Here is a 26,922-nt window from a genome sequence, read left to right on the forward strand (position 1 = left end):
ATGGAGATCCGCCCAGACAGGTTTAAGGCGGCCGCGGGCAAAACTCTGGCCAAGATTCACAGGTAGGCTGTCAAGTGACAGAATTCTGTCCCATTTCCATCCGAATTTGGTCAGAATAGTTTGTTCTACGGACCACCATGCAGTCAGTCAGCTCCATGCACCCGCTCTCAACTTTGTTGAGGAGGAAAAGTTAGTTTCTAATTCTTGTGTTACTGATTGTTGAAGAGGCCGCAGCCAGATGGGTTTATAGCGCAAAATGTCCATCCATCATCTCATCTGGCGGCGGCCACCGGGCAGCGGCACCTGGAGGTGCTCGCATCTGCGCATGATGCAGCACAGAACAGAAGATGGGCGAATGATGCTGTAGCCTACAGTAGCCTACTGCTAATGACTTTGATATCCTAATCAGGGGTAACTTGTTTTTGTTTGTTCCCTAGGCATAAAGTAGATTTTATATGGCTATAGCCTATAATACCAAGCAAAACTCAGGAATATCACACGCTTTATCATTCCTGTAGGGATGTAGGCCGATGGTGATTTCAGGGTTTGTTTTTGGACATAGGCTATTCCAATTTGCTGATTTAGGCTACACTTCAAAAAAAAAAAGAAGTGGAATTCGTTTGTGGCCAGGCTGCTCAGATCAAAGTGTAGGTTATTGAGGGAAGTGCAGGGGGGTGCCCCAATGGTTGAAAAAGCGTAGCTAAAGTGCCCTCTAGAGTCTAGAGTGGCGAAAACAAGAGGAAGTGCCCTATTGGCTGCCCTTCAAATGAAAAAAAAAGAAAAAGATTGAGAGTGCCCTCTAGGATGCCCTTTCATGCGAAAATTACATTGATGTGCTCTCTAGAGCAAGACAATTCCATAACTTGTCTTAATGACTGCCCTTCTAGTGGAGAAAATATGATACAGTGACCTATAAGGTGCCCTCACAATGGTCTAAACTTAAATAGGCTGCTGTTATGAAGTGCCCTCGCGCGTATGCCGCCCCTACATGATGACAGTATCCCAAAGGGTGCCCTTTCCAGTAGAGAAAAGGCTGTATAGCTATAAAAGGTGTCCCTGTGTAACCTGCATTGAGCGGGATTCGATCCAGCGACCTCCCACTTCCAAAGCGCACGCGCTACCATGCCCATATATAGCTACCCTCCCTTGGTGGAGCTGGTTAACGGGCCTTTATACTGCGGTGTGAGTTTAACCAACCTACTCGCTAGTCGCTACCACTCGGGACTCACAGTCATTTGTTACACCTGCATGCCTGAGAATGTGGGATGAGAATGGATGTCCCTCCAGTGGAGAAAATGTGATGTGGTGTCATAGGTACCTTTACAATGGGATAAACTTGATGTTCCCTACAGGTGCCTTTCTGATGAAAAACATACCTGCCAACATCACAATGTTTTTTGTCAGTGACTGACGTAGCATGTTTGTTAATAGTAATTTCCCCCACCGTGTTCTACGCTAAAGTCAGGCCGACATAGCTTGCAACGGGAAGATCTCACACCAAGTGGACTGAAATTGGAAGCGTATTTCTTCTTGGGACTGGCTTCATCCATTTTCAGTAGAAGGCGAGCGGAGCCCATTGACTGTATATACATATGGCGGTATACATCACCCGAGAGCTTGAGCGCGCGCGGTGATGAGTGACGCACACCACGTCAGGCAGGGTCTTTTGCCTCTGGGTTGGGTTGCCAGGCAGGTACCATGACACATATCCTACAGTCTGGACATATTAGGCTTCAGAGACTGTGAAACACGAGTTGTATCACTATGAAATCGGGAGATTTCAGGAGAAATGATCAATCTGGAGCGGAGCAAGAGAAAGGGTTAAAACTAGGGAGACTCCCACGTAAATCGGGAGTGTTGGCAGGTATGATGAAATGTCCTCTTTGATGCCCTTCCAAGTGAGAAAAGACAATGAAGTGCCCTTGCAATGGAGAGCAACAAAACAAAAACGGTGAAGAAAATGAGATGCGGAGCAGTCTCCCCTACAACGTGCCCTCCAATGCTACACAATATGTTTTGTCTTTCACGATGTCACCATGTCAGATACTGCCATAAATTCTTGTCGTGTCTTGGCAACACGACAAGACTCACCCCGACCAGGACTGCCAACTCTCACGTAGAAAGTTGGGGACGACAATCCACACTCTCAAGTCCATTTTCTCATGCAGTCAGTGAAAAACAGATTCCCAATGCATAACCTCACAGCGTGGAAAGATAACTGACGACGCATGGGCAGGCCAGACAGCACAGCGCAACAGCAGCACTGTGTAGCAACTGAAAGTGAGAAATATAGGCTACAAAATAACAATAGATTTCGTAGCCTATCAGTTGCCCTGCTGCTCCTCTCTCACACGCAGGCAGGCAGGCAGGCAGGCAGGCAGAGTGAGTTACTATGGTTACCCGGGGACGCTCTGTTTGTCTGCCCCCGAGAACAAGCCGCACAACAAGCTGAAGTCAAGATGAACTTGTCGTAGTAGATGTCAAACCAGACGCGAAAGTACCAAAAAGACTGGCATGCTAGACCTTTCGTCGGGGCGTCGTGAGGCGTCCCAGACGCCACAACGGCAACGCTAGTCTTTGATTATGTCACACTACAAGAGGACATTCCTGACTTTCATATTCGGGCCCGATGCTGGAAATGTGTCGGCCGCTCCCAAACTGTGTTGACACGGGGCTGAATTTGTGTAGTGTGAGCCGGCATAAGGCAGGCTTTCCCAAAGTGAGTGGCGTGATGACATTCTAGGGGTGCCGCCAAATACTTTGATAAGATTCACTATAAGTTTACAATCAGGGAGGCAAACTCATTCAAATATGCAATATTTAAGATTAGTGCATAATGGAATAGTGGCATTAGAATGTGCCAGAGGCCACCAAATCTGGACTTCTCTAGGGAGGGAGGGGATGCCCCCGGACCCCCCTAGCTGGCTACTTCTCCACACTGGCTCATACGTCGTATCCTTGTGGAAAGCCCTGCATCGTACATGATGCATCATAGCTTTTCACACGCTGGCCAGGCCCCATGTCGTGCAGTAGGTGCCCTTTTCATTTTCTCGCCCCTGCCCTTCCAACAGTCTGAGTCCGCCACTGTGTGCTTACATAATGTTTCCGTGTGTAACTGCAGAGTCTGGATTGGTTGAGAGTATTGACCAGGTGGATTGGTTGAGAGTATTGACCAGTATTGACCAGGTGGATTGGTTGAGAGTATTGATCAGGTGGATTGGTTGAGAGTATTGACCAGGTGGAACAGAACCAAAATAATTGTGACTGCTTTATATTGCAAAAGCCTCTGAGTGCCTCAAGTTCAAGGTGCATTGACTCCATTCAGTGACTCAAACAGGAAAATTACAAATTCTTTTGACAGATTATTTTGCACAAAAATACTTTGTTTTGGAATTGACCTCTATTTCTTTATGAACATTTGATTTCTAGAGGAAATGAGCATGAGTGTGGTCATGTTAAAAAGAAAGGGGGGGGGGGGCATTGCAACATTTCAGGGATCTTGTGACAAAAGCAAGTTAGGCCTGAATCTGATCATTTAACCTTGAGATCTCAGGGGTTTTAGAAATCTACAAAACTAATGAACCTCATGAATCTGTAATTTATGCAACAAAACACACACAGCGACACAGCACTTACTGCGGCTGATTCAAAACAAATCCTCTGTATTTATGGTCATTCAGAGATTAATGTTACCAAGAAAGTAATAAAGAAAAGCAAATATCACCTGTACATGCTGTGTGTGTGTATATGAATATATAATCTAGCCATAGCTTTGTTAGACATTCTTTATGACAAAAGCAGGGATTTAATAGCTTTTGTGATAGGATCAATGAGCTGTAAACAACCAGAAAAGATCGTTATCATAATCATTTCACATCAGTCTCTTCTTCATACATTTATAAAAGTGCTAACTAAATCAATATACATGACATGTCAATAGATTTGCCCGGAGTCGGACCATTCCACTGAAAAAGAGAGATTATAGGTGCTGATAGAGTGACATGCAATAACCACTACTTTAAGCTCTCTCTCTCTATCAGGATTTGAGGTAGCAACCAAACGTATAAATCCTATCCTGAAATAGCGTGTTTTTTTTCTCCAGTCCAGCTGTCGGGCCATGCAAATCCCTAAACTCTCCCCTCCCACTCACTCCATCCCCAGAGCCCATGTCATGTCACTTCCTCCAGCACCCCCCCCCCCCCCCCACAATCCATCCATCCATCCATCCACACATGCATCCCTGCATTGAGAGACCAGCCTATAGGCAACTTTCAGCCCCATCCAGGTCTGCTGGATTAACAGTGTAAGGGCATACACATCTCAGGCTTCCTCTCACTGGTCCAGAGCCACGTGCGCTGGCAGCCGATGGTCTGACAGAAGCCATGTACCAGATCAGATTGGTTTTAGTGGGCGTGTTCGGCCTTAGCTCACAAGGTCGGCCTTATTGCTCAAAGCAAGGTTCTAATAAGGAAATGTGAACATAAGACATGAGAGGAGCCTAGTCTCACAATTCGACTACTCTTACTATATCGTAATTCCACTGCAGGCTCCATCCCCAAATCCCAGAGCCAGATTAACACCCCCAGGGGCCCCGGGGCACTGAAGCTCCCAGGGGGCCCCCTGCCCATCGTCCGGATGTTTGGATGTTTTTTCGCCATATTTAGAGGAATATCTCATTTTAAATTAACATTAGTATTATACTGTTATGTTATTATTCCGTTTCTGAGATTCAGTTTCTCACTCACTCATAGGCGATTCTAGGCTTTGCAAAGAGGTAGCACCAGCAGGATAAAGATATTAGTCTGACTGGGGGGTTTGTAGGGGGGGCTGTGCCCCCCCTGGACACAGAAATTTTGTACATTTTAAAGTAAAATGCATGAATCTGATGCACTCTGAGAGCAAAAGGAAGAGGCTAATCTTCACATTAATATCCTCTTCACTGTGCTGTGGCTTTACAATGATGAAAAAATAATTGACATTACATTTCCAATACAAAACAGCAGAGGGTGCCGCAGCACCACAAGCACCCCCACTTCCCGCGCCCCTGGTCACCACTTGCCCACAGGCATCCAATGAGACTAAATCATCAGACTTAATCTTCTTGGAAACACATTTTATTTTGTCCTGATTGGTCTTAGATTTGTGTCATAGTTCTGTGGAGCCCAACATAAGCCCGACCAAAAAATATATATATATATATATATATATATTTTTTTTTGGAGGGCCCCTTCACCCCGAGGGCCCCGGGGCACCTGCCCCGGTTGCCCTATGGTTAATCCGGCCTTGCCAAATCCCTACTTTCATACATGTAGCATCACAATAAAACAGTACTTGTCTTAAGCACAAGGTTGTTGTCTACCGAACCGGGCTATTCGTCTTCTTAAATATTGCGTATTTTCCAATACCGAGCCATTTTCCTCATGCCAGAGCCTGTCTCGGCTTGTCGCTTCCCAGCGGAGGAAACAGAAGAACACAATTTACAGGCTCTGGCATGACAAAAACACCTCGGTATTGGAAAGCAATAAGAACACAAAATAGCCCGGTTCGGTGGACAACAACCTTGGATTTAAGGCAAGTACTGTTATAGTGTGATTGCTGTAACATGTATGAAAAAGTAGGTTCTTTGAGATTGGAGCACGCAGTGGAATTCTGGGGGGGTTGTGTGAGACTACGATATAAGAGAAACGAATGACTTGTCGAATTCTGAGGCTACGTATGAGAGCAAATCTGCTTCTATGTTTGGATGCGTGTTGTTGTGAGGGTGTTCCTGCTCGTGTGTCTGTGGGGGCAATCTCTCCAGCTCACAGACAAAGAGGGGGCAATCTCTCCAGCTCACAGACAAAGAGGGGGCAATCTCTCCAGCTCACATACAAAGAGGGGGCAATCTCTCCAGCTCACAGACAAAGAGGGGGCAATCTCTCCAGCTCACAGACAAAGAGGGGGCAATCTCTCCAGCTCACAGACAAAGAGGGGGCAATCTCTCCAACTCACAGACAAAGAGGGGGCAATCTCTCCAACTCACAGACAAAGAGGGGGCAATCTCTCCAACTCACAGACAAAGAGGGGGCAATCTCTCCAACTCACAGACAAAGAGGAGGCAATCTCTCCAACTCACAGACAAAGAGGGGGCAATCTCTCCAGCTCACAGACAAAGAGGAGGCAATCTCTCCAACTCACAGACAAAGAGGGGGCAATCTCTCCAACTCACAGACAAAGAGGAGGCAATCTCTCCAACTCACAGACAAAGAGGGGGCAATCTCTCCAACTCACAGACAAAGAGGGGGCAATCTCTCCAGCTCAGAGACAAAGAGGAGGCAATCTTTCCAGCTCACAGACAAAGAGGGGGCAATCTCTCCAACTCACAGACAAAGAGGGGGCAATCTCTCCAACTCACAGACAAAGAGGAGGCAATCTCTCCAGCTCACAGACAAAGAGGGGGCAATCTCTCCAACTCACAGACAAAGAGGGGGCAATCTCTCCAACTCACAGACAAAGAGGGGGCAATCTCTCCAACTCACAGACAAAGAGGGGGCAATCTCTCCAACTCACAGACAAAGAGGGGGCAATCTCTCCAACTCACAGACAAAGAGGGGGCAATCTCTCCAACTCACAGACAAAGAGGGGGCAATCTCTCCAACTCACAGACAAAGAGGAGGCAATCTCTCCAGCTCACAGACAAAGAGGGGGCAATCTCTCCAACTCACAGACAAAGAGGGGGCAATCTCTCCAGCTCACAGACAAAGAGGGGGCAATCTCTCCAGCTCACAGACAAAACCCTGAGCCCTCCTGATGAAAGCAGCCAGGAGTTCATCTATTATTTAAACGTTTTCTCCATCAGAATGCATCTCCTGTTTCTATATTAAACTCCACTAGGTAAGCATAAACTTCAGCACTGTGAGGTCAAGAGCGCTCCAACGCACTCTCCGCAGCACTCCTTCCTTTAACGCCTTTACATTAACGCTCACGTACCATCTATCTATCTCCTCCGACCAGAGAACTGCTCAGTGGGCCTGAATGAGATGTACCGTCATTATTTATAAGGCCGTTTGCCATTTGTCTGTATCTGTAGGCTGGCAAGGCTACACAGGCACACAAGAAGACAAGAGGGAATCCATTTTGAATCCCTTTAACCTGCTATGGAGAATTGTCACTGCACAGAAGAGTCAAATATTGCTGGGAGAAACTGAAAATATAATCTAGAGCTCTACCTTGTAGGGCAGACAGTGGCCATCTGCAGAAGAAGAGGAAGAAAAGGTGTTGGTATATTTTTAAACCTAGCATTGGCAACAAACACACAAAAAATCAGACTGGCTTTAATGTTCAGGAACATTTCCAGCATGGAGTCATGTGTGAATGGGAGCAGGCAGAGGCAGGGATCGATATCAGGGAAATCCCTACCACCAATTTCCCACCTCGAGACCGAGTAACATTTCAGGGAAAATGCCGGTACGGCTGTGGTGTGGATGAAAGCAGTAACATTGCAGGGAAGTCCACGTAAAGGGTTACGTCTGTCCGACGAAAGACATGGTGAAGATGGTGAAACTGACACGCGGCTGTCTGGAACAGTTAGCGATGCTGTAGTGTATGAGAAAATAACAGGTATCGGACGTGAGCGCGACATAACGAGGCAGAAGGCCCAGGTACGGCAACCATTTTAGGGCATTTTAGGAACGATAGCCTATACTCTGACGGAGGAGGATGCCCTAAAATGGTTGCCGTACCCAGGTCTTAGGTACGCTGAAAAGTCTCTGGAAAAAGTTTGGACAGATAAATGAGCACCATGGGAGACTGAACTGGTCATATTTTGATATATGCCAGTCAATTTGGGCTGCAAACCCCGTGGCTCTGGCCATCTGCTGGACTGTCCCTTGACCCATCTATCCCGACATTGCATGACGTGTGGAGATGGAAACGTTCCTGAATGTAGCTGCATGTGTGAATCGTGAAATTCACTAGCAGGGCCTGAAAGGTTATCCTCCCAGTAATATACTGAGAACAATATTTGAAAGATATTTTTTTTCATGCTTAGTTCCCAGTAACCTGGAGTAACCTTTCAGGCTCTGCTAGTGATTTTCACCACGCCTTTTCACACATGGGATGGCAATGCCGGAATAGATGGGGCAAGCATTTCCAACAAGTTAGTAGGTAGATTGGGCCATGTAAACGACTATTCTATTATGCTCATTGAAAGTTTTGTGTTTTTAGAGATAGCCTACATTGCTAATATTGTGCAATAAAGCTTTTCATTGAAATGAGAAGTGTTTTGTGAACTAAATGTGCTCAAACTCCATCACTCCAAACCTTATTAGCCTACAGAAAAATATCAGCTTCCACAATCCATCTAAACTCAACTCTGATAGGAGAGCTCAGCTGTGTATGGAACACACTGCAATGTTGCTACTTTCAACACAGCCGTCCCTGAAATCAATGTCACTAGGATGTTACTACTTGAGATGGGAAATTGGTGGTACAGAAACCCTTATTTGATGAGGCTGGCAGTGAAAAAAGTGATTTTTCCTCCAGCACATGCGGGCCATCTCACAGCAGTGCAGGGATGATGAAGATGATGATGATGATGATGATCACGGTGGTGGTGACGATGGTAGTGGCAGCGACGAGGCTCGTGCAGCCGCTGTCCAACATAGAGCAAAGATGGAAAGATGGACGGTGGCCATTATAGTTGAGGGAGAGTGAGTGATGCCTTTGGAGACTGTCAGAATTTGGCGAGACACCAGAGACACTGTTGCTTGTGCCAGTCTCTCTCTCTCTCTCTCTCTCTCTCTCTCTCTCTCTCTGTCTCTCTGTGTCTGTTGGTATCAGTGTGTGGGTGTGGCCTGTGATGGGGGCTCCTCTGATGACAGATCTCTCCAGGGTCGAGCATTTTGGAAAGTTAAGCTGCAACTTCTCAGCATGAGTGAGTGTTGGCAAAGGCTGCTCTTCATGTCCATGCTGTCAGCACAGCTCCAGGATTTTCTATTTCCTTCCATGTGTCGTGTCGGTTTAGGCTTGCAAAATACGATCCTTCGATCACATCGTGAACATTTGTGTCTCAAAAGTGTCTCTGCATCAGGACTTTTTAATCATAATTCTATAATTTCCTTTCTTTACTAAAGGATATCAGAACATGTATTATTCCTTCATACATTTCAATGGAAAATTCAGTTATTATCATATTATTACTACCCTGCAAATTGTACATTCAAATTTGTGTGAAATGCAGGCTGTGGAATCATGCATCTTCAGCTCCTGCATTATGTGTGTGTGTGTGTGTGTGTGTGTGTGCGTGTGTGTGTGTGTGTGTGTGTGTGTGCGTGCGTGCGTGCGTGCGTGCGTGTGTGTGTGTGTGTGTGTGTGTGTGTGTGTGTACACAGCAAGTGATTGAGTTATAGCCTACTGTGCAAACTCTTGAAGTATTTTAGATAATAAAGTCTATGAAGGTCACGAAGTGTGTGTGTGTGTGTGTGTGTGTGTGTGTGTGTGAGTGAGTATGTGTGTGAGTGATTGTGTGTATGCGTGTGCGTGCTTGAATATTGAATAATGTGTGTGTGTGTGTGTGTGTGTGTGTGTGTGTGTCCACAGTAGAGAGAGAGAGAGAGGAAAAAAGTAGTGTAACAGGATGGGGGAGGAGGGTCTCTCCCTAGGTGACACAGTCCCACCGAGACCCAATCTGTTCACTTGAGGGAGAGGGAGGGAGAGAGGGAGGGAGGGAGGGAAGGAGGAGGGGGAGACACCACTCATAAAATAATAAAATAACTGTAGAGAATTGGATGTGTGAGCAGCACAGACTTCCAACAATACAGTCAATTATTAAAAGAAGTCTTAAAGCTACCAGCCATACTTCCAAAACGTTCTACGTCTAACCCACAACGAGAAGAAGTGGACAGACGAGAAGAAGAAACAAAGTCAGCTAACATGCAGCATGATGCAGAACAATATTCTGCAATAACGGACAAATAATGGCCGAGGCATCTGGCATTATATAAGCCACACTTTACCCCTCTCTCTCTCTCTCTCCTCTCTCATCACCCCCTCTGTCTCTCTCCCTCTACCTCTCTCTCTCTCTCTCTCTCTCTCTCTCTCTCTCTCTCTCTCTCGATCATCCTCTTATGAGAGGATTACCAGGAATGCTCTGTGAACTGGTGAATTTCATATAAAAGGTAACCAAAGTCTTCAGCTCCTTTACTGCACATGAAAGCAAATTCAGGAGCATTATCAAACTACTTTTTATCAGCTAAAGAAGTCCCAGATGTAGAGGTGCAATAGCTGAAGTATATTTGTATATATTTTTTTAATTGAATAAGCGTTGTATTGAAGATGCCACTTTCACTATAGATAGCCACACATAATGTAATTGATGAAGGGATTAGGCTAGTAGGTGGTTTCTGATGTCTCCATGGTCCACATTGAATTTAGCAGCTGCAAAACCATTTAAACATCAAGTCTGTGCAAGTATTCAGGCCATGTTTGATTTGGACTCGCTTGAACTGTTTGATTTTGTACAACGTATGATGTCATTTTATTCAGGCTACATCTTCGGCGGTTAGATTTCAACATTGTTTTCTCTCAGAAATGTAATTCTGCCTCTCTGTCTTCCACTCTATCAATGGGATTTTAGGTTGTAGTTTGAACATGGCTCCCTATGCTCAAAGTGTGCAGTAGGCCAGTGGTACTCATTGAAGGGGTTCCAGGTAGGGATGCACGATATATCGGCAATCATATCGGTATCGGCAGATGTTAGTCATTTTTTAACATATCGGCATCGGTCCGATTTTGCTATGTTAATATCGGTTATCGGTATCAGCCAAAATGTTCACACTGAGAGGAAACATTGCGGTAAATCTATGATTTCTGGGCTTTTCCAAATGTTTTGAAAATAAAGAAATGCATAACTTTTTCAAATTCAGTGTTTACATGTGTTTTTCAGTATGTACAAAATGTTATTATCACAGAAATGTGTTTTTATACAGATTATATCGACATCGGTAAATATCGGTTATCGGCCATAACGGTTATCGGTATCGGCCAGAATTTTCACATCAGTGCATCCCTAGTTCCAGGGGGACCCCAGCAAAAAGGGCAATATTTATTTTCACAATAGAATACAATGACAGAATGTACGACTATTTTGGTCATGCAAGACAGACAAAATCTTATCAAATGGGGGTCCGTGGTCTAACTTCAGTGATGTCAGTTTAGGGGTCCTTGATATGAAAAGGTTCGAGAGCACCGCAGTAGGCTATTTGGTTAGTTTTGTGAGTTGTCCACTCAGCCTCTTGGTATTGTGAGAGTGATATTTCAGAGAGCCTGCGGTCGTGGGACTCCTGCCTGCTCATGCTCTCTCGCTCATTAATTGTTGCCAGCTGAGACCAATCAGGTCGTTGCTAAGCTAACGAGAGAAGCACCACATCAGCTGACCAATCGGTCGTCGCTAAGCTAACAAGAGAAGCACCACATCAGCTGACCAATCAGGTCGTCGCTAAGCTAACGAGAGAAGCACTACATTCAGCTGACCAATCAGGTCATCCTAAGCTAACGAGAGAAGCACCACATCAGCTGACCAATCAGGTCATCGCTAAGCTAACGAGAAAAACACCACATTCAGCTGACCAATCAGGTCGTCGCTAAGCTAACGAGAGAAGCACCACAGCTGACCAATCAGGTCATCGCTAAGCTAACGAGAAAAGCACCACATTCAGCTGACCAATCAGGTCGTCGCTAAGCTAACGAGAGAAGCACCACAGCTGACCAATCAGGTCGTCGTTAAGCTAAGGAGAGCATCACATCAGCTGACCAATCAGGTCGTCGTTAAGATAACGAGAGAAGCACCACATCAGCTAACCAATCAGGTCGTCGCTAAGCTAACGAGAGAAGCACCACATCAGCTGAGTGGAGGCCGGAATGTGAGTCTCACTCGCAGGCAAATGTTGAGTGGCGGCTCTGACTTCCTGTGCGTGTGTGTGTGTGCGTGCGCGTGCGCGTGTGTGCGCGCGCGCGCGCGCGTGTGTGTGTGTGTGTTATGTCTAATGATTTTCACTATAGGTACCACTAATCAGCACTGTTATGAAACCAGTTTTGTCACAATGCCAAGCTAATTTCCACATAATACCAATGAATTGTTTATGTGAAGCTTAAATATGGCATCTTATTAAACCATTAAAACTTGACTACCTCCTTAAAACTCAATATCTCAAGAGGGAGTCCCTCAGCTATATAGTCAGCTATTTTGGGATGGACACACACACACACACGCACACACACACACACGCACACACACGCACACACACACACACACACACACACACACACACACACACACACACACACACACACACACACACACACACACACAGAGCAAGATTGCCCTTAGTGGGAAGCATCTGTAATTAAAAGTAATTTCTGCTGTGGGCTAGCCTCGTTAGCTGGTAGCATATGTGAAGGTGTCAGGCTGCAATCTGTCTCAAGGTTTAATGAGGGTCTTCTGTCAACATTCCCCAACTCTTTGGCGGGATGCAGCGCTCCACTCAGGGGGCGAGTCACGCTTTACCCTTCACTCGTTTGCTTTTGTAGCGAGAAGGCAGCAGTGAGCGGCAGGCCATCTGACGTGTGTGATTCAGCAGAAACAAGGAAGAGTCGACAGAGGTGCCCAAAGTCTTTCCTATATGAAGGGACAAAAATTAATCTGGATGAATGGGCTGTGGGCCAAAAATAAATGTTGATGTTATGTGAAATTACATTACATGACTGCATTTGACTCTGAAGAAGAGGCTGTGTGCGTTGAAATGTCAGTCAACTCTTTGGGTTCAGTCACTGAGAAGTGGCCCATTGAACTGTTTTAAAATATATTATATTTTATATATTTTATAGACAATCTACATTCTGAATCTAAATTCAAAAGAATAAAAACACTACTCTTTTATCTGCTTAACAGTTGCTTTTTTATTATTAATTTGCAGGGTTGATTGTCAAAAGAAATCCATGCTTCTTTTTGGGAGCATAAACATATTTAAAGGGAAAGACACCATTCTGACAGAAAGTGCATGCAACTCAAGGTGGGTGCCTAGCCCTAACCCTACCCATAGAACCCATTCTCACTCATATCGAGAGGTGAGGGGCCCCCTATGAAAATGGCTATGCCAGTTTTTCCCTCACCAAAATCTTATCTAATTTTGGAGCGTTATTTAGCCCCTTCTCGACAAGCTTTAGGTTAACATGGTCGGTACCAATGGATGCCTTAGGTCTTCTAGTTTCATATGATGTCTGTGTCTGTGTGTGTGTGTGTGTGTGTGTGTGTGTGTGTGTGAGGTTGTGCACTGCACTCCGTCGGCTTCCCAGCAGTGCACTCCCCAAGTTTGAAGTTGATTGGATGAACGGTTCTCAAGATAAACCGCATTTTGTGTTGCCAGTAGGTAGCGCTATGACTATGTGTGTGTCCGAAATTGGACACCGCACTCCGTCGGGTTCCTGGCAGCGCAATCCCCAAGTTTGAAGTCGATCGGATGAACGGTTCTCGAGATAAACCGCTTTTTGCGTGACCAATATGGCGCTGTCCGAATTTCACACAAAATTCGGCACTGCACTCCATCAGGTCCCCGTAAGCGCAATCCCCAAGTTTGGAGGCGATCGGAGCAATGGTGTGCGAGTTATGGCCATTTAAAATCTAAGGAAAAATCAAAAAGTGGCGACAAGGTAGCTTAGCAGTCCAATGTAAACAGTAAATAGAAAAAGGGGAGCTTCTTGATGCTTATAGAAGAATTTAATAAATAAGTATGTACAGGTATACTTAATCAGTTAATACAAGTACATCTTCAGAGAAGGACAAGGGCACAAGAGACGCAACGCGTTTCAACCTTATTAAATTCTTCTATAAGCATCAAGAAGCTCCCCTTTTTCTATTTACCATTTACAATCTAAAACATTGCCGTAGCACCCCCTATGGGTGCAATTTTTTCGTGGTTTATTCCACGCCTAGATATAGATATACTAGAAATAAGCTCAGTTTAGTTTAGTGCTACATGGTGCATTATGTTGAAGCTTTTCAGATGCTGCACAGCCAAAGGCTACCTTATGAACACATCATGTGTGTTCCTGCACTGTAGGTGAAGTAAATGGATACAGGTTGAGTTGCTACCAATCCTCTTGTCACACAAGTTACTAAAACAGGTTATTTAACAGAAAGTGAGAATATTCCTCTGGGGGAGGGAGAGCATAAATACACAATCTGAAATGTTGAATATTGACTCATCCCTTTAGCCTGGTAAAACCAGCCGGTCACGTGAACTCACATTTCATTTAGAACGTAATTAAATGTGAGTTCAAGAGTTCACCTAACCGGCTGCTTTACCAGGCTATCATCCCTTTACTTGACAATATTAGTATTTGTAACAAACATTTGCCATGGATATTTGAGAAAACAAGCTACCATGACATTTATTAGGGATGTCCCGATCCGATCACGTGATCGGAGATCGGGGCCGATCACGTGATTTTTAGAAGATCGGAATTGGGGGGAAAAGATCGGGAGTAAAAAAAAATTTTTTTTTTTTTTTTTTAATTCAACAAACATGACCATGTTCACGTCTTAAACTCATCCTGAGGCCTTAGTTTTGGTTTTAAATTACATATCATCATTCATTTATTTAGTGTCGCACAGAGCAGAAGAATTTACCAAAACAAACTTTCCTGATTTACATTGTTATTGCACTATTCTGCACATCATTTGTTTTAGTTTACATGGTTATTTTGTGGTGCACCACTGATAAGCTTTATTTTATTTTGTTTTAAATTTTGAATCCATGTTGGATATAATGAATACTGTTAAATAAAAAAGCCATATCCATGTTGGATATAATGGATAGTTAGTTGGATACTGTTAAATAAAAAAACAATCTTAAGGGTCAACTTGATTGCAGTTTTTTCTTTTCTTTTTTCTTAATGCATTGCCGAAAGATCGGATCGGGAAAAATCGGTATCGGCAGATACTCAAAATCACATGATCGGGATCGGATCGGGAGCAAAAAAAATGTGATCGGGACATCCCTAACATTTATAAAACCTATTCATCCAGCTCTGAAATTGATGTATTGCTCAAGAACTCACCAAAATGTTTGTGGCTTGAAATGTATGAGCTATAGGCTATAATGTGTTCTGGCAATACTACATCAATATGGTCATGCCATTAAAGCCTATTTGAATTTGAATATATAAGTGAAAGAAATCCAGTTCATAACAGAATTCTTTAAATAAACAGAATGAAATCAAGGCATGCGATCCAGCATTAAAACCCCTCAGTGACTTCTCATATAAACTGATAGGAACATGTGACAGAATGAAGCAAGCAGTGCGTGTACTGTGTGTTGGAGTGGTGCCACGCCCAGCACTGGTTTGTCCTTCCATGTTCATTTCCGGAAGTAAAACATTTTTGTAATCCTAATCTGAATGTTGTGACAGATTAAGAGAGGGAGGAGAGAGAATGTGGAAGCACGCCTACAGCATGAGGGAGAGAGAGACGATGCTCTCTCTAATCTCTTATAAATACAGTAGACCCTTTTCACAGCAGCCATTTTAACGCATCAAAGCAGGGTAAACACAGGCCGTGTAATCAATAACATGAATCATGGTTTCATTCCATTTAGGTGTTACAGTGCCAGGGCCCTCATTAATGTTACAGGTTACACCTGTGTTTACCCTGCTCTGACGTGTCCAAATAGCTGCTGTGAAAAGAGTCTATTCCAAAGCATTGCTTTACAAATTACCTCTCTGTTTGCTGTTGTATTTTACTTGACAAGTAGAATAACTCATGGTGGATCCAGGTTGAATTTATATATAATTGTGTTGCCATATCTCCTATTTATACCCTGGTGAGCTCTGATTGACTGATTGCATGTACTGAGTGTATGAAGGGATTATACAGTAGAATCTGCTTTGTGGAGATGGGGGAGGGAGTGAAAGTCACAAGCATATTTAATTAGCTAGATAGGAAATGTCATAAATAGATAGATAATATTGATCAGATAGATAGATAGAAAGATAGATAGATAGATAGATAGATAGATAGATAGATAGATAGATAGATAGATAGATAGATAGATAGATAGATAGATAGATAGATAGATAGTGGAAGTGTCAGAGCCTGACTTGTCTGGTGATAGCATGAGTCAAAAAAGGATTTTGGAGTTTCAGTGTGAATTGTTCTGAATGGATGACTCTGGCTCAGGTGAAAAAGAACGTATTGAAGCTCAAATTTGAAACACCTCTTTAAAAATGCAACCATCCTCATCACACGGAACAAATCCTTGTTGTGGAGATTCCGCCTGTTTCTCCGCACAATTCTCCAGCTCACTGGCTAACTGGATCAGCCCAGTGGAACCTGGGCGGCCGACACGCGCCTGTGTTTCCCCGTGAACTCACACACACTCCACCACACATGAGAATACACCTACACTGGATGCAGTCAGTGTGGTGCTGTACCTCCTGATTTGTTACAGTAACTATAGAAACATATAGCAATTGAGCATGTATGTCTGCTGTGTGTGTGCACGGTGCACGGTGCACGCATGTGTGTGTAGTTGACAGTAGGCAGGTTGTAAACAGATGGCTTCTCTCCTGAATTCTCTGTGTGACTCCTGTGGAACAAACATTGAGACATCGACTGCTTGAGGAAAGTGACACCCACAATTACAAATTGAGCGATAATGAAACAGACATTCTGCTCATTTAGACACATTGTTTATATGAAACAGACATTCTGCTCATTTAGACACATTGGTTTGCAAAAACACTTTCCTCTCTATTTTAGATAAATTAAATGATTAATTTGGCAAAATGATTTTTCGTAAAATGGATATGTGGATAGATGTACGTAGGAATGGATATATTTTATGAATTGTGAACATGTGAACACACTATTTTCTCCATAATTTCCTTTGCATTTGGCATTGATATTCATGGTCAATGAAAAATGACGTACAGATTGATTTTGTTTTGCCAATTTTGGAAATCCAGTCCATTTTTACTTATGTACCACAATGCCCTTTAGCACCTTTCTTTCTTTCTTTCTTTCTTTCTTTCTTTCTTTCTTTCTTTCTTTCTTTCTTTCTTTCTTTCTTTCTTTCTTTCTTTCTGTGCACATCATCTGAGCAGCAGGGGGACAGTGTAAAGTTGTGTGTGTGTGTGTGTGTGTGTGTGTGTGTGTGTGTGTGTGTGTGCGTGCGTGCGTGCGTGCGTGCGTGTGTGTGCGTGCGTGTGCATGTGTGTGTGTGTGTGTGTGCATGTGTGTGTGTGCGTGCATTCCTGTGTGTGTGTGTGTGTGTGTGTGTGTGTGTGCGTGCGTGCGTGCGTGCGTGCGTGCGTGTGCGTGTGTGTGTGTGTCCAGCAGTGCGGTGTAGTCTGCTCTCCAGAGACTGCACAGTGTGGACAGCAGCAGGTCGTGGGCGGGGCGTCCTGAAGGAGCGGGGGCTGGCTGGGGGAACGTTCTGTTGAAGCCAGCTCTCCTCTGAGGGGCTCGGCTGGTGACAGCTGCTTCCACACACTGTGACACGCTGAGTCACACACGACCTCAACGGGCCGTCTGGGTAGTGTAGAGGTAAAAGCACTCGCCTACCACCGCGGAGAACCGGGTTCAATTCATGGTAGCAGTTCCGGCTTGGTCAGACGTTCCTACAGACACAATTGGCCATGTCTGCGGTTGGGAAGCCGGTGGGGTATGAGTCCTGTTCACTGCACCAGTGCCTCCTCTGGCCAGTCGGGGTGCCTGTTACGGGGGGAGGGGAACTGAGGGGGAATAGCGTGATCTATTGGGAGAAAATGGGACAAAAAGACGAACAAATGTTGACCTCAATGTGTGTGTGTGTGTGTGTGTGTGTGTGTGTGTGAGTGAGTGAGTGAGTGAGTGAGTTTATCTAAGCATTTGTGTGTGAGTGTGAGTGTGTTTGACATTGTCTCTACATTAGGGCTGGGTATTGGCAAGGATCTCACGATACGATACGTATCACGATACTTGGGTCACGATACGATTGTATCACGATATATTGCGATGCGATACATATTGCGATATATTGCGATATTCTACAGAATTTACTCAAAATTAAATAATAGAACTAAAGATACAACACACTGTGTACCACCCAGGTAGTGTAATAATATGTACATCAATTTATACTGATAAGTTAGTGGACAAATTTAGTCAAAATTACTGAGTGTTGAGTGTTACTGAACGCATCAATATGGGAAATATCGATACAGTATCGATTAGGGGTGGGAATCACCAGATGCAGAGGCCTGGCATGGCATGCCCTAATTTTTTTTTTTTTTTTTTATCGCGATACTTGGCGTCCAAGTATCGATACAGTATCGGGAAATAAAATATTGCGATATACTGCCGTATCGATTATATTGCCCAGCCCTACTCTACATGTGTGAAATACGTACATGTAGGCTAGTGGTAATTGCCAATTGTATTGCTGTGCTACTCACTTTTGCATGTATGAAATCGTAGGCTAATCATAGCATTTTGTGTCTTCAGGTTAGAGTCCTCCTTGTGTAACTGTTGTGAAAAATGTGAGATTGTAAAATACTGCAATGCCTTTTAGTTGAATTCTGCAAAAGGTAAGGATTCAATAATGCATGTGATGCGCATAACCTTGGCCTATAATTCAGCTCATGTTTGTGAACTCAAAGATCTCTGTAAATATTGGAGCTTCTCCACAGAAAATGAAGAGAAGACTGAGATTGACCCACAGAGAGATTATAGAGATTATTTAATGTAACATTGTGGTGCTTTACTGCTTTATTGATTCTCTGGAGCTGGTAACAAGTGTTTTGCTCAAAGATGTTTGCCTTTAAAGCTTTAACATCCAAATCAACTTAATTTTAAAGCAGCAATAGTTCATCCAAGTGTACAAACACTCCCAGGAAATTTGCCCCTCAGAGCCAACTTTTTCCATCCTTTTTTTAATCACGTTTTTGTGTTTCCGAATTTCCCCCCGTTTTCCCCCAATTGTATTTGGCCCTGTTAGGGTGTCCCGGTCGTTCCTCCACCCCCTCTGGTGATCTGGGGAGAGCTGTAGACTAGCACATGCTTCCTCCGGTACATGTGCAGCCACTTCTTTTCACGTGACAGCGAGGAGTTTCACTGGCAGGACGTAGCGCGTGGAAGGATCACGCTATCCCACCCAGTTCCCCTCCCCCCGAACAGGCTCCAACTAGAGGAGGCACTAGTAGTCCAGGACAGATACCCCTAATTCGGCTTCCCACCCGCAGACATGTGTGTGTGTGTGTGTGTGTGTGTGTGTGTGTGTGTGTGTGTGTGTGTGTGTGTGTGTGTGTGCGTGTGCGTGCGTGAATCCACATGTGTGTGTGTGTGTGTGTGTGTGTGTGTGTGTGTGTGTGTGTGTGTGTGTGTGTGTGTGTCGCGTGCGTGCGTGCGTGTGTTAAAATTTTTGGGGTACATGTTCACTATTATACAAAACCGTACTGCTGTATTCATTCAATCAACATCTATTTCTGTATCAGTCAGAAACTGTATTTGACTTAGATTCAGTGCCATTCCCTTTGAAGCTGCATATATCATTCAATTCATCAATAAATTAACAGCTATGATCAACGAATAGAATATTTACAGTTGCATTTTTGGAGCATCTTGTTCAGCAGTGCAAAGATCAGTCTTATGATGTTGCACAGCAATTATAAATTCACTGTGGACAGACAGACAGACAGACAGACAGACAGACAAACTGACAGACAGACAGACAGACAGACAGACAGACAGACAGACAGCCAGACAGACAGCCAGACAGACAGACAGACAGACAGACAGACAGACAGACAGACAGACAGACAGACAGACGGACATAACAGACAGACAGACAGACAGACAGACAGACAGACATAACAGACAGACAGACAGACAGACAGACAGACAGACAGACAGACAGACATACATTAACAGACAGACAGACATAACAGACAGACAGACAGGCAGACAGACAAATAGACAGACAGACAAACTGACAGACAGACAGACAGACAAACTGACAGACAGACAGACATACATGTATAAACACCTGACACAGTACTCACTCAAAACGGCTTCTGTGGTAGTTCCCACTACAATAGGTCACCAGGACCACATTTTGCCATAATGACACACACACACACACACACACACACACACACACACACACACACACACACACACACACACACACACACACACACACACACACACACACACAGACTTATAGGGGGAAAACAATATATAGCTGCCTGACACTGCCACGGCTGGTGATAATCTAATGACTTCAACTTCTACATTTTCTCGCACGATTACTTCCTTACTTCCTTACTTACTCACTGAGTACTTTTACTCAAGTGTGTTCTTTCAAGTACTTCATCCACCACTGCAACTAAACCAGGGTCACTTGTTTACTCCCAGATGTCTCCAGCTGAAAGACACTGGTTTAAACAGTGCTTCTGTACAGTATGTGTGCATGCAAAGGCTTGGGAAGTAGTAGTACCATATAGTAGTAGTAGAAAATTTTAATGTCCTCCAAGGAGGCAATTTGTGGCACAACACACTACATGTACATAGACACACATACTGTAGTGTACATCCCCTCAATCCAGATGATCACATCTTGTTTAATTGAGTTATTCACGTGTTTTGCTATGTCAGTTCTGATCAAGCAGTTCTGAAGCAAAAGGCTATATTTGTCTGTCTCCATGTGTGCTCTCAGGCTGATTGAGAAGCGGCAGCCGAATGGAGAGACCATTGAATTGTCAGCAGAGGGCCGTCCTGAGCTGGTGCAGGAGAAGGAGCTGCCGGTGGTGGACTGCACCTGCTTCGGCCTGCCCAGGCGCTACATCATCGCCATCCTGTCCGGCCTGGGCTTCTGTATCTCCTTTGGCATCCGATGCAACCTGGGCGTGGCCATCGTGAGCATGGTCAATGACCACACCGTCTTCAAAGGGAACAAGGAGGTACTCGTGGTAAGTGCCACAACAAAAGCCAGTGCTCTACCAGCATGTACTTGGATCCAGCTCGCTTAATCCTTCACCTGAAGGTCATTATTTCCCAGTAATCACCGCCTCAATATACATTATCCCGCTTAGAACACGGCCTACAACTAAATCATTCAATAATCTGACAAAAATAATTATTCAAATATATTTTTTAATAGCGTTTTCAACGACAAAGCGGTTTCATTCGTAATTGGCACACAAGACACCACAGCTGCAACTGGTTGGCCTAATTAGTAGTGGCTTGCTGACAAAAGGCTCTTATCAACTGATTAATCCAGGTGTGGCAGAGCAGCGGTCGGTTGTCGAGAAATAATGACCGGTGAATATTGTTGATTGACCAATCAGAATCGAGTATTCAAGAGAGCCGTGTTCTAATTAAGCAATATCACACGAGAGGGAGTGCATTGTTGGCTAATATTGGCACTGCTGTGATTCGGTCGCAGGCACGAGGCCGCAGGCCGAGTGCCTTAGATAATCACAGCAGTGCCAATATTAGACAACAATGCACGACCTCGAGTGTGATATTGCTTTTATACAACAGTTCTATTAAACAAAGCTGATTAAAAAAATGACAAAAAGCTGAGAAAATAGATGATTTCTGTATTTATTCCTCCGCCAACAAAAATAGTCCCCTCAGCTTTCTGCTTTGCTGAAAATGTAGCCTAATCAGCCTAATTAACTGCAGGCTGTCTACTTTACTACTGTCTACTCTAGAGCTGTGAAGCGTTTTGTTGATTAGGGCAGCTGTGAAGCGGAGTGATCTACACACAGTGAAGCGCCAGTGCATTATCGTGAAATATAGGCACTCGTAGGATCCCTCTTGTCCAATCAAATTGCTCGGCCGGAACTACCTGTTGTATAATGGAGTATATACATTTGCGTCATCTTTCTTTCATCATTTTACTTATATTAGGATCCTGAACGCTGAGTGGTAGAGGGCATTCGGTAGAGTGCATACCTCCACCAACCCTTCTACAAAGTTCCGTGGTTTACGTGAATCCGCTTGGAAGTTAGGCACCTTTTTGCAATTGACCACGCCCCTTTTGACGAGTGGCCGTGGGAAGTTAATCAGATCTTCCTGGGCCCATGGCCAAACTTTCTACAAAGTGTTGTGGTGTTACATGAAACCGTTTGGAAGTTAAGCAGCTTTTTGTTATTGGCCACGCCCATTGCCACACCCCTTTTGGCCACTGGGCGTGGAAATATAATCAGTTCTAAGTTTACCCATGACCTACTTTTCTACAAAGTTTCGTGCAAATCCATTCCTAACCACTTACTGTCATAAACGACAAACAAATGGATGGATGGATGGACAACGGGTGCAAAAACATGACCAGCTGGCCAACTAAAGTAATAAACGTACTGTAATATTTATGTGGCATATTTTATGTCAAATGAGAGCACACCCAAAAACATTGTTGTTAAAGTCATAGAAAGCATAAAGAAATAAAGCACAATAAAACACAAAAAGTATGATGAGAGAAAGCCATGAAAAAATTACCGTAAGTCAAAAAGAAGAGTTGAACTGCGTTGAATGAAGTGAGTTATGTATGGGCTCCTCTCTCCAGCCTGCCCGCTTCACCTGGGACCCAGAGACAGTGGGGATGATCCACGGCTCCTTCTTCTGGGGCTACATCGTCACACAGATTCCTGGGGGCTTTATATGTCAAAAGTTTGCAGCCAACAGGTGAACATCTACTTTACTTACTTTACAGTACAGTTACAATATCGTCTTCTACATCCTTTATTGAAAAGCTAGTATAACCTCATAATAGGTCATAATTGAAAGTCAAAAAAAGGGGGGGGGGGGTCGTCACACTTTTAGATGTTTTACAGAAAGTGTATGAAACCCATGGCCAAAATAGTCATACATTCTGTCATTGTGTTATTTGGAATTCTAGTGAAAATTGATTACCCTTTTTGCTGGGGACCCCACTTTGAGAATCATTGCTTTAGTGGTGTCAGACACTGTGTCTGAGGCTGTGTGTGTGTGTGTGTGTGTGTGTGTGTGTGTGTGTGTGTGTGTGTGTGTGTGTGTGTGTGTGTGTGTGTGTGTGTGTGTGTGTGTGTGTGTGTGTGTGTGTGTGTGTGTGTGTGTGTGTGTGTGTCTCTCCTGTGTTTCAGAGTGTTTGGCTTTGCCATAGTGGCCACATCGGTCCTGAACATGCTGATCCCAAGCGCCGCACGCTGCCACTACAGCTGTGTCATACTGGTCAGGATATGCCAGGGCCTTGTCGAGGTATGCTCTTTGTGTGTGTGTGTGTGTGTGTGTGTGTGTGTATCTGTGTGCGCGCTCGCACGTGTGTGTTGGTGTTCTGACTGTATTGTGTCCTACAGGGTGTATCTTACCCAGCATGCCATGGGATCTGGGCCAAGTGGGCTCCCCCTCTGGAGAGAAGTCGTCTGGCCACAACAGCCTTTTGCGGTGAAATATCTAATATACAATTTCAACATGCTACAGTCTTCCCTTCCCTGTTTCTACTCATCCACATACTTTGCTGCTTTTAGAAGAAGTACTGGACACACTACATGTGGATTTCCATGGGAAACAATGTAGCCTAACCACATTTGGCAAAATGAAAATGTATTTATGATGAAAATGTATTTATCAAACATTTCAACTGCAGAAACGACATTAATGCACGAATAAAGGAAAAAAATGTGACTTGTTCCTCTCCCTTGTATTTGGTGCTGTCTCAGGATCCTATGCAGGTGCAGTGGTGGCCATGCCTTTAGCTGGGGTGCTGGTGCAATACACTGGGTGGCCTTCAGTGTTCTATGTCTATGGTTAGTATCATTCACCTCTCAGACCTGGCTGTTTAAATACCAAATAGACCAAATATGTGTTTACATGCATCTACTATTGTGAGTCATTGCAGTCAAGAGAAAAACTGTCAAGTGTGTTGCTATGGATGATTCACCAATTAGGCCTTCATGTTGGCATGTTTCTCTTGACATGATCCAAAATCATTCATTAAAGGTCCCATTCCGTGCAAAAGCTGTTTTTACTTGTAAATGCTGTCATCCCTCCCTGTAATGAGTGGTCACAAGCTCAGAACTGCCACAGTTGGATTTGTCCCTATCCAGCTTCCCCCAGCAGTCTCCTTCAAGCCACGCCCCCTAACGCTCTGTTCCCCAGACGGGGTATTGGGACGTCACGATGGTCCTCAAGCATACTGCGCGCGTCTCTCTCACACAAGCTACCTGCACCATTTTGTCTATAGCCACAAAATTAACACTTCTAGCTGGAGCGACGCCAACTGTACATGATCCAGCAACTGCGGAGGTGCATTCGGTAAGTCTAGGCATTTTGAGATGTCCTCTTAGCGTAGCGTTGCTAACGTTAGTTGTGGACACAACCTAGCGTGCTGGTCCACAGACGCTAATCTGATTGGCCGCTGGGATCCTGGGGCGGGCTCTCCCTCAGCGGCCAATGGGAACTGTTAGTTCTGAATATATTATAGAAACAGACCATTCTTGGGACGCAACGAGATGAGGAAGGGACAACTCTGTCACAACAAACGGGGTTGCTATATTTTCGACAAATTAATCCAGAATCATGTTTTATGGACCAGAGACACACGTTTTTAAGAGGTTGCAGCTGCACGAATTGGGACCTTTAAGAATTTAAGCTTATTTCTTCATAGCCACGTTAAATAACGTACATCATATCCTATAAACGAGTAACCTGACGCTGCCCAATGGATTGTTTTCGCATAACCATCTGGGAACGAGTCGCTCGGGGAAACCGAAGGGCAGGAAGGAACCTTCAAAAACTACCTGGCAGGTGATTGGGTGAACCATCTGTCTATCACGTCTATAACGGGCCCGCTCCGGTCACACCTAAAGCCTGCGTACCTGCCTCATACTAGGATGCTGATTGGTGCGAACCACTGGTGGTTGGGATTCAAACCAAGTTTGTCATGTGATCGTGATCTCATGATCTTGAGTAAATCCAGCTGCCTCGCAGGGTTAATAAACAAACGTAATGCATTTAATTTAAGCCAAACACATTTATTTCACTCTTAGCAAATGTTCCCTGTGAAACCAAACCAGAGACTATAGTTGGATACGCCCAGAGATGGGAAAAGTACACACATTCTTTACTTAAGTAGAAGTACAGTTAATTGTGTAAAGAATTTATACTACGGGCTGTTCCGTGCCGGGGCACCCCAAAGCGCTCCCCAGACCACCTTTTCAAGTGGATCCTGTCACGGTTGCCTGTTGCGTGCCCGGGCGCGGAACGGAACGAAACGCAACGCAACGTTCAAACTCGTCAAATGTTCAGAAACTGGGGTCAATTTGGGGACAAGTGTGCTCGGGAACGGTACCGGGAGAACGGTACCAGTGAGAAAGCACCCTCAACCTCACGTCATATTAAGATAAACTGAATCGGGGGGTACGGTGGTGCAGTGGTAAGCGCTGTCGCCTCACAGCTCGAAGGTCCTGGGTTCGATTCTCACCTGGGACACTGTGAACGCTGAAGGAATGTGTGCCTGTCCGCATGCCCTCGAGTGCCCACCGCCTGGGTCGGGTCGTCAAAAAGGGCCTTTCTGTGTGGAGTTTGCATGTTCTCCCCGTGCCTCCCGGCGGTTTCCTTCATATAGGAACCCCTTCACCAAAACGTGCAATATCCTGGTTGCTGATGTGTTTCCTCCTCTGGTCGTTAAGGGCGCCTGTTCGGAGGGATGGGAACTCGTTGGAATAGCGTGATCCTCCCACGTGCTATGTCCTACCGGTGAAGCTTCCCCTGTCAGGTGAAAAGAAGCGGCTGGCTAACTGCCCATGTCTCGGAGGAAGCATGGAGCCAGTTTTCGGCTCTCCCCAGATCTGCAGAGGGTGGAGCAGCAACCAGGATAAATACATTAAAATTAGCACTAATGGGGGATAAAAATGTGATAAAAGATTGGGGGGGGGACAAAAAAAATATATATATATATAAATTGAATCGTCCCATGCTGCACGTGCTCAATTGTAGGGTAGGGACTCTGGAGAGAATGAACCGAGCACACACGGACACACAGCTCTACAATTATAGCAGTAAGATTGGGTACAGGTGGTGTATGTTAATGGTTTTTAATCTCTGATCCGGGATTTGTTTGAAACACAGTAACTGAAGAATGAATAAACTGACAGTCCTTCAAGTCAGTTGTGGTGGAGCACAAAGTCCTTCATCACTTGTGTTAGTGGTAGAGAGTGGACTTGGTTCAGGCGATGTGTGCCCAGCGCTTGGCGGATCCGGATCCGACACACGTGGGCCAGACTGCGAGGACATCTCTTGGCCTCCAGAAAGACCCTGAGAGCATCAGGATCTGCCCTCTCCTCCAGCTGTGCCTGCTCACAGGTCACCAGGGCTGGGTCTGCGCCGTGGTCCAGGAGCAGCTGGACGAAGGCTGTGTCACACCCGCACAACAGCACCATATTCAGCAGGCGAGAAGCCACGTCATGGGTCAGAACACCAGCAGCCTGGAGCAGCAGGCGGAAGCAGTCCAGGTGGTGGAAGGCGGCGCTGGTATAGAGAGGAGACTTCAGGAGGTTATCGCTGTCCATGTCAATAGCAGCATGGAACCTGATAAGTTCCTGCAGTATCTCCAGCCTTCCCACCTGGGCAGCACAGTTGACCAGGGTGTGTGAGCCGTGTACGCTTCTGTTGGGGTCGGCCCCGGCTTCCAGGAGGATCCGTATGCAGTCCAGGTGACCGCTGAACACGGCCTCGTAGAGAGGCGAGCTCAATATGACATCAGCTGGGTCTACCTGGGCTCCCTGGGTGATAAGGTAGGCCACACAGGCAGCATGACCCCACCTGGCTGCGTGCCCCAGAGGGGTGGTCCCAGCCCACCACCGCCACTCATTAATACGCCTTCTGAAGCACTCTTCCTGCAGCAGGGTCGTAAGTTTGTCCAG

General features: G+C 45.0%; 1 protein-coding gene across 1 annotated transcript in view; it reads left to right on the top strand.

The window, feature by feature from the left end:
• slc17a7a (solute carrier family 17 member 7a) overlaps window positions 1-26,922 on the top strand; it is a gene marked incomplete at both ends in the record, with an annotated part of 34,538 nt that continues 7,616 nt past the window's right edge. Inside the window, 6 exons of the mRNA XM_083650027.1 lie at window positions 1-62; window positions 20,733-20,985; window positions 22,587-22,705; window positions 23,143-23,257; window positions 23,356-23,443; window positions 23,719-23,809. Of these exons, the coding sequence (XP_083506153.1) occupies window positions 1-62; window positions 20,733-20,985; window positions 22,587-22,705; window positions 23,143-23,257; window positions 23,356-23,443; window positions 23,719-23,809 (728 nt within the window). The remainder of the gene's footprint in view (window positions 63-20,732; window positions 20,986-22,586; window positions 22,706-23,142; window positions 23,258-23,355; window positions 23,444-23,718; window positions 23,810-26,922) is intronic.

The sequence above is a fragment of the Poromitra crassiceps genome (assembly GCF_964638095.1).
Source record: "Poromitra crassiceps genome assembly, chromosome: 13".
NCBI lineage: Eukaryota > Metazoa > Chordata > Actinopteri > Beryciformes > Melamphaidae > Poromitra > Poromitra crassiceps.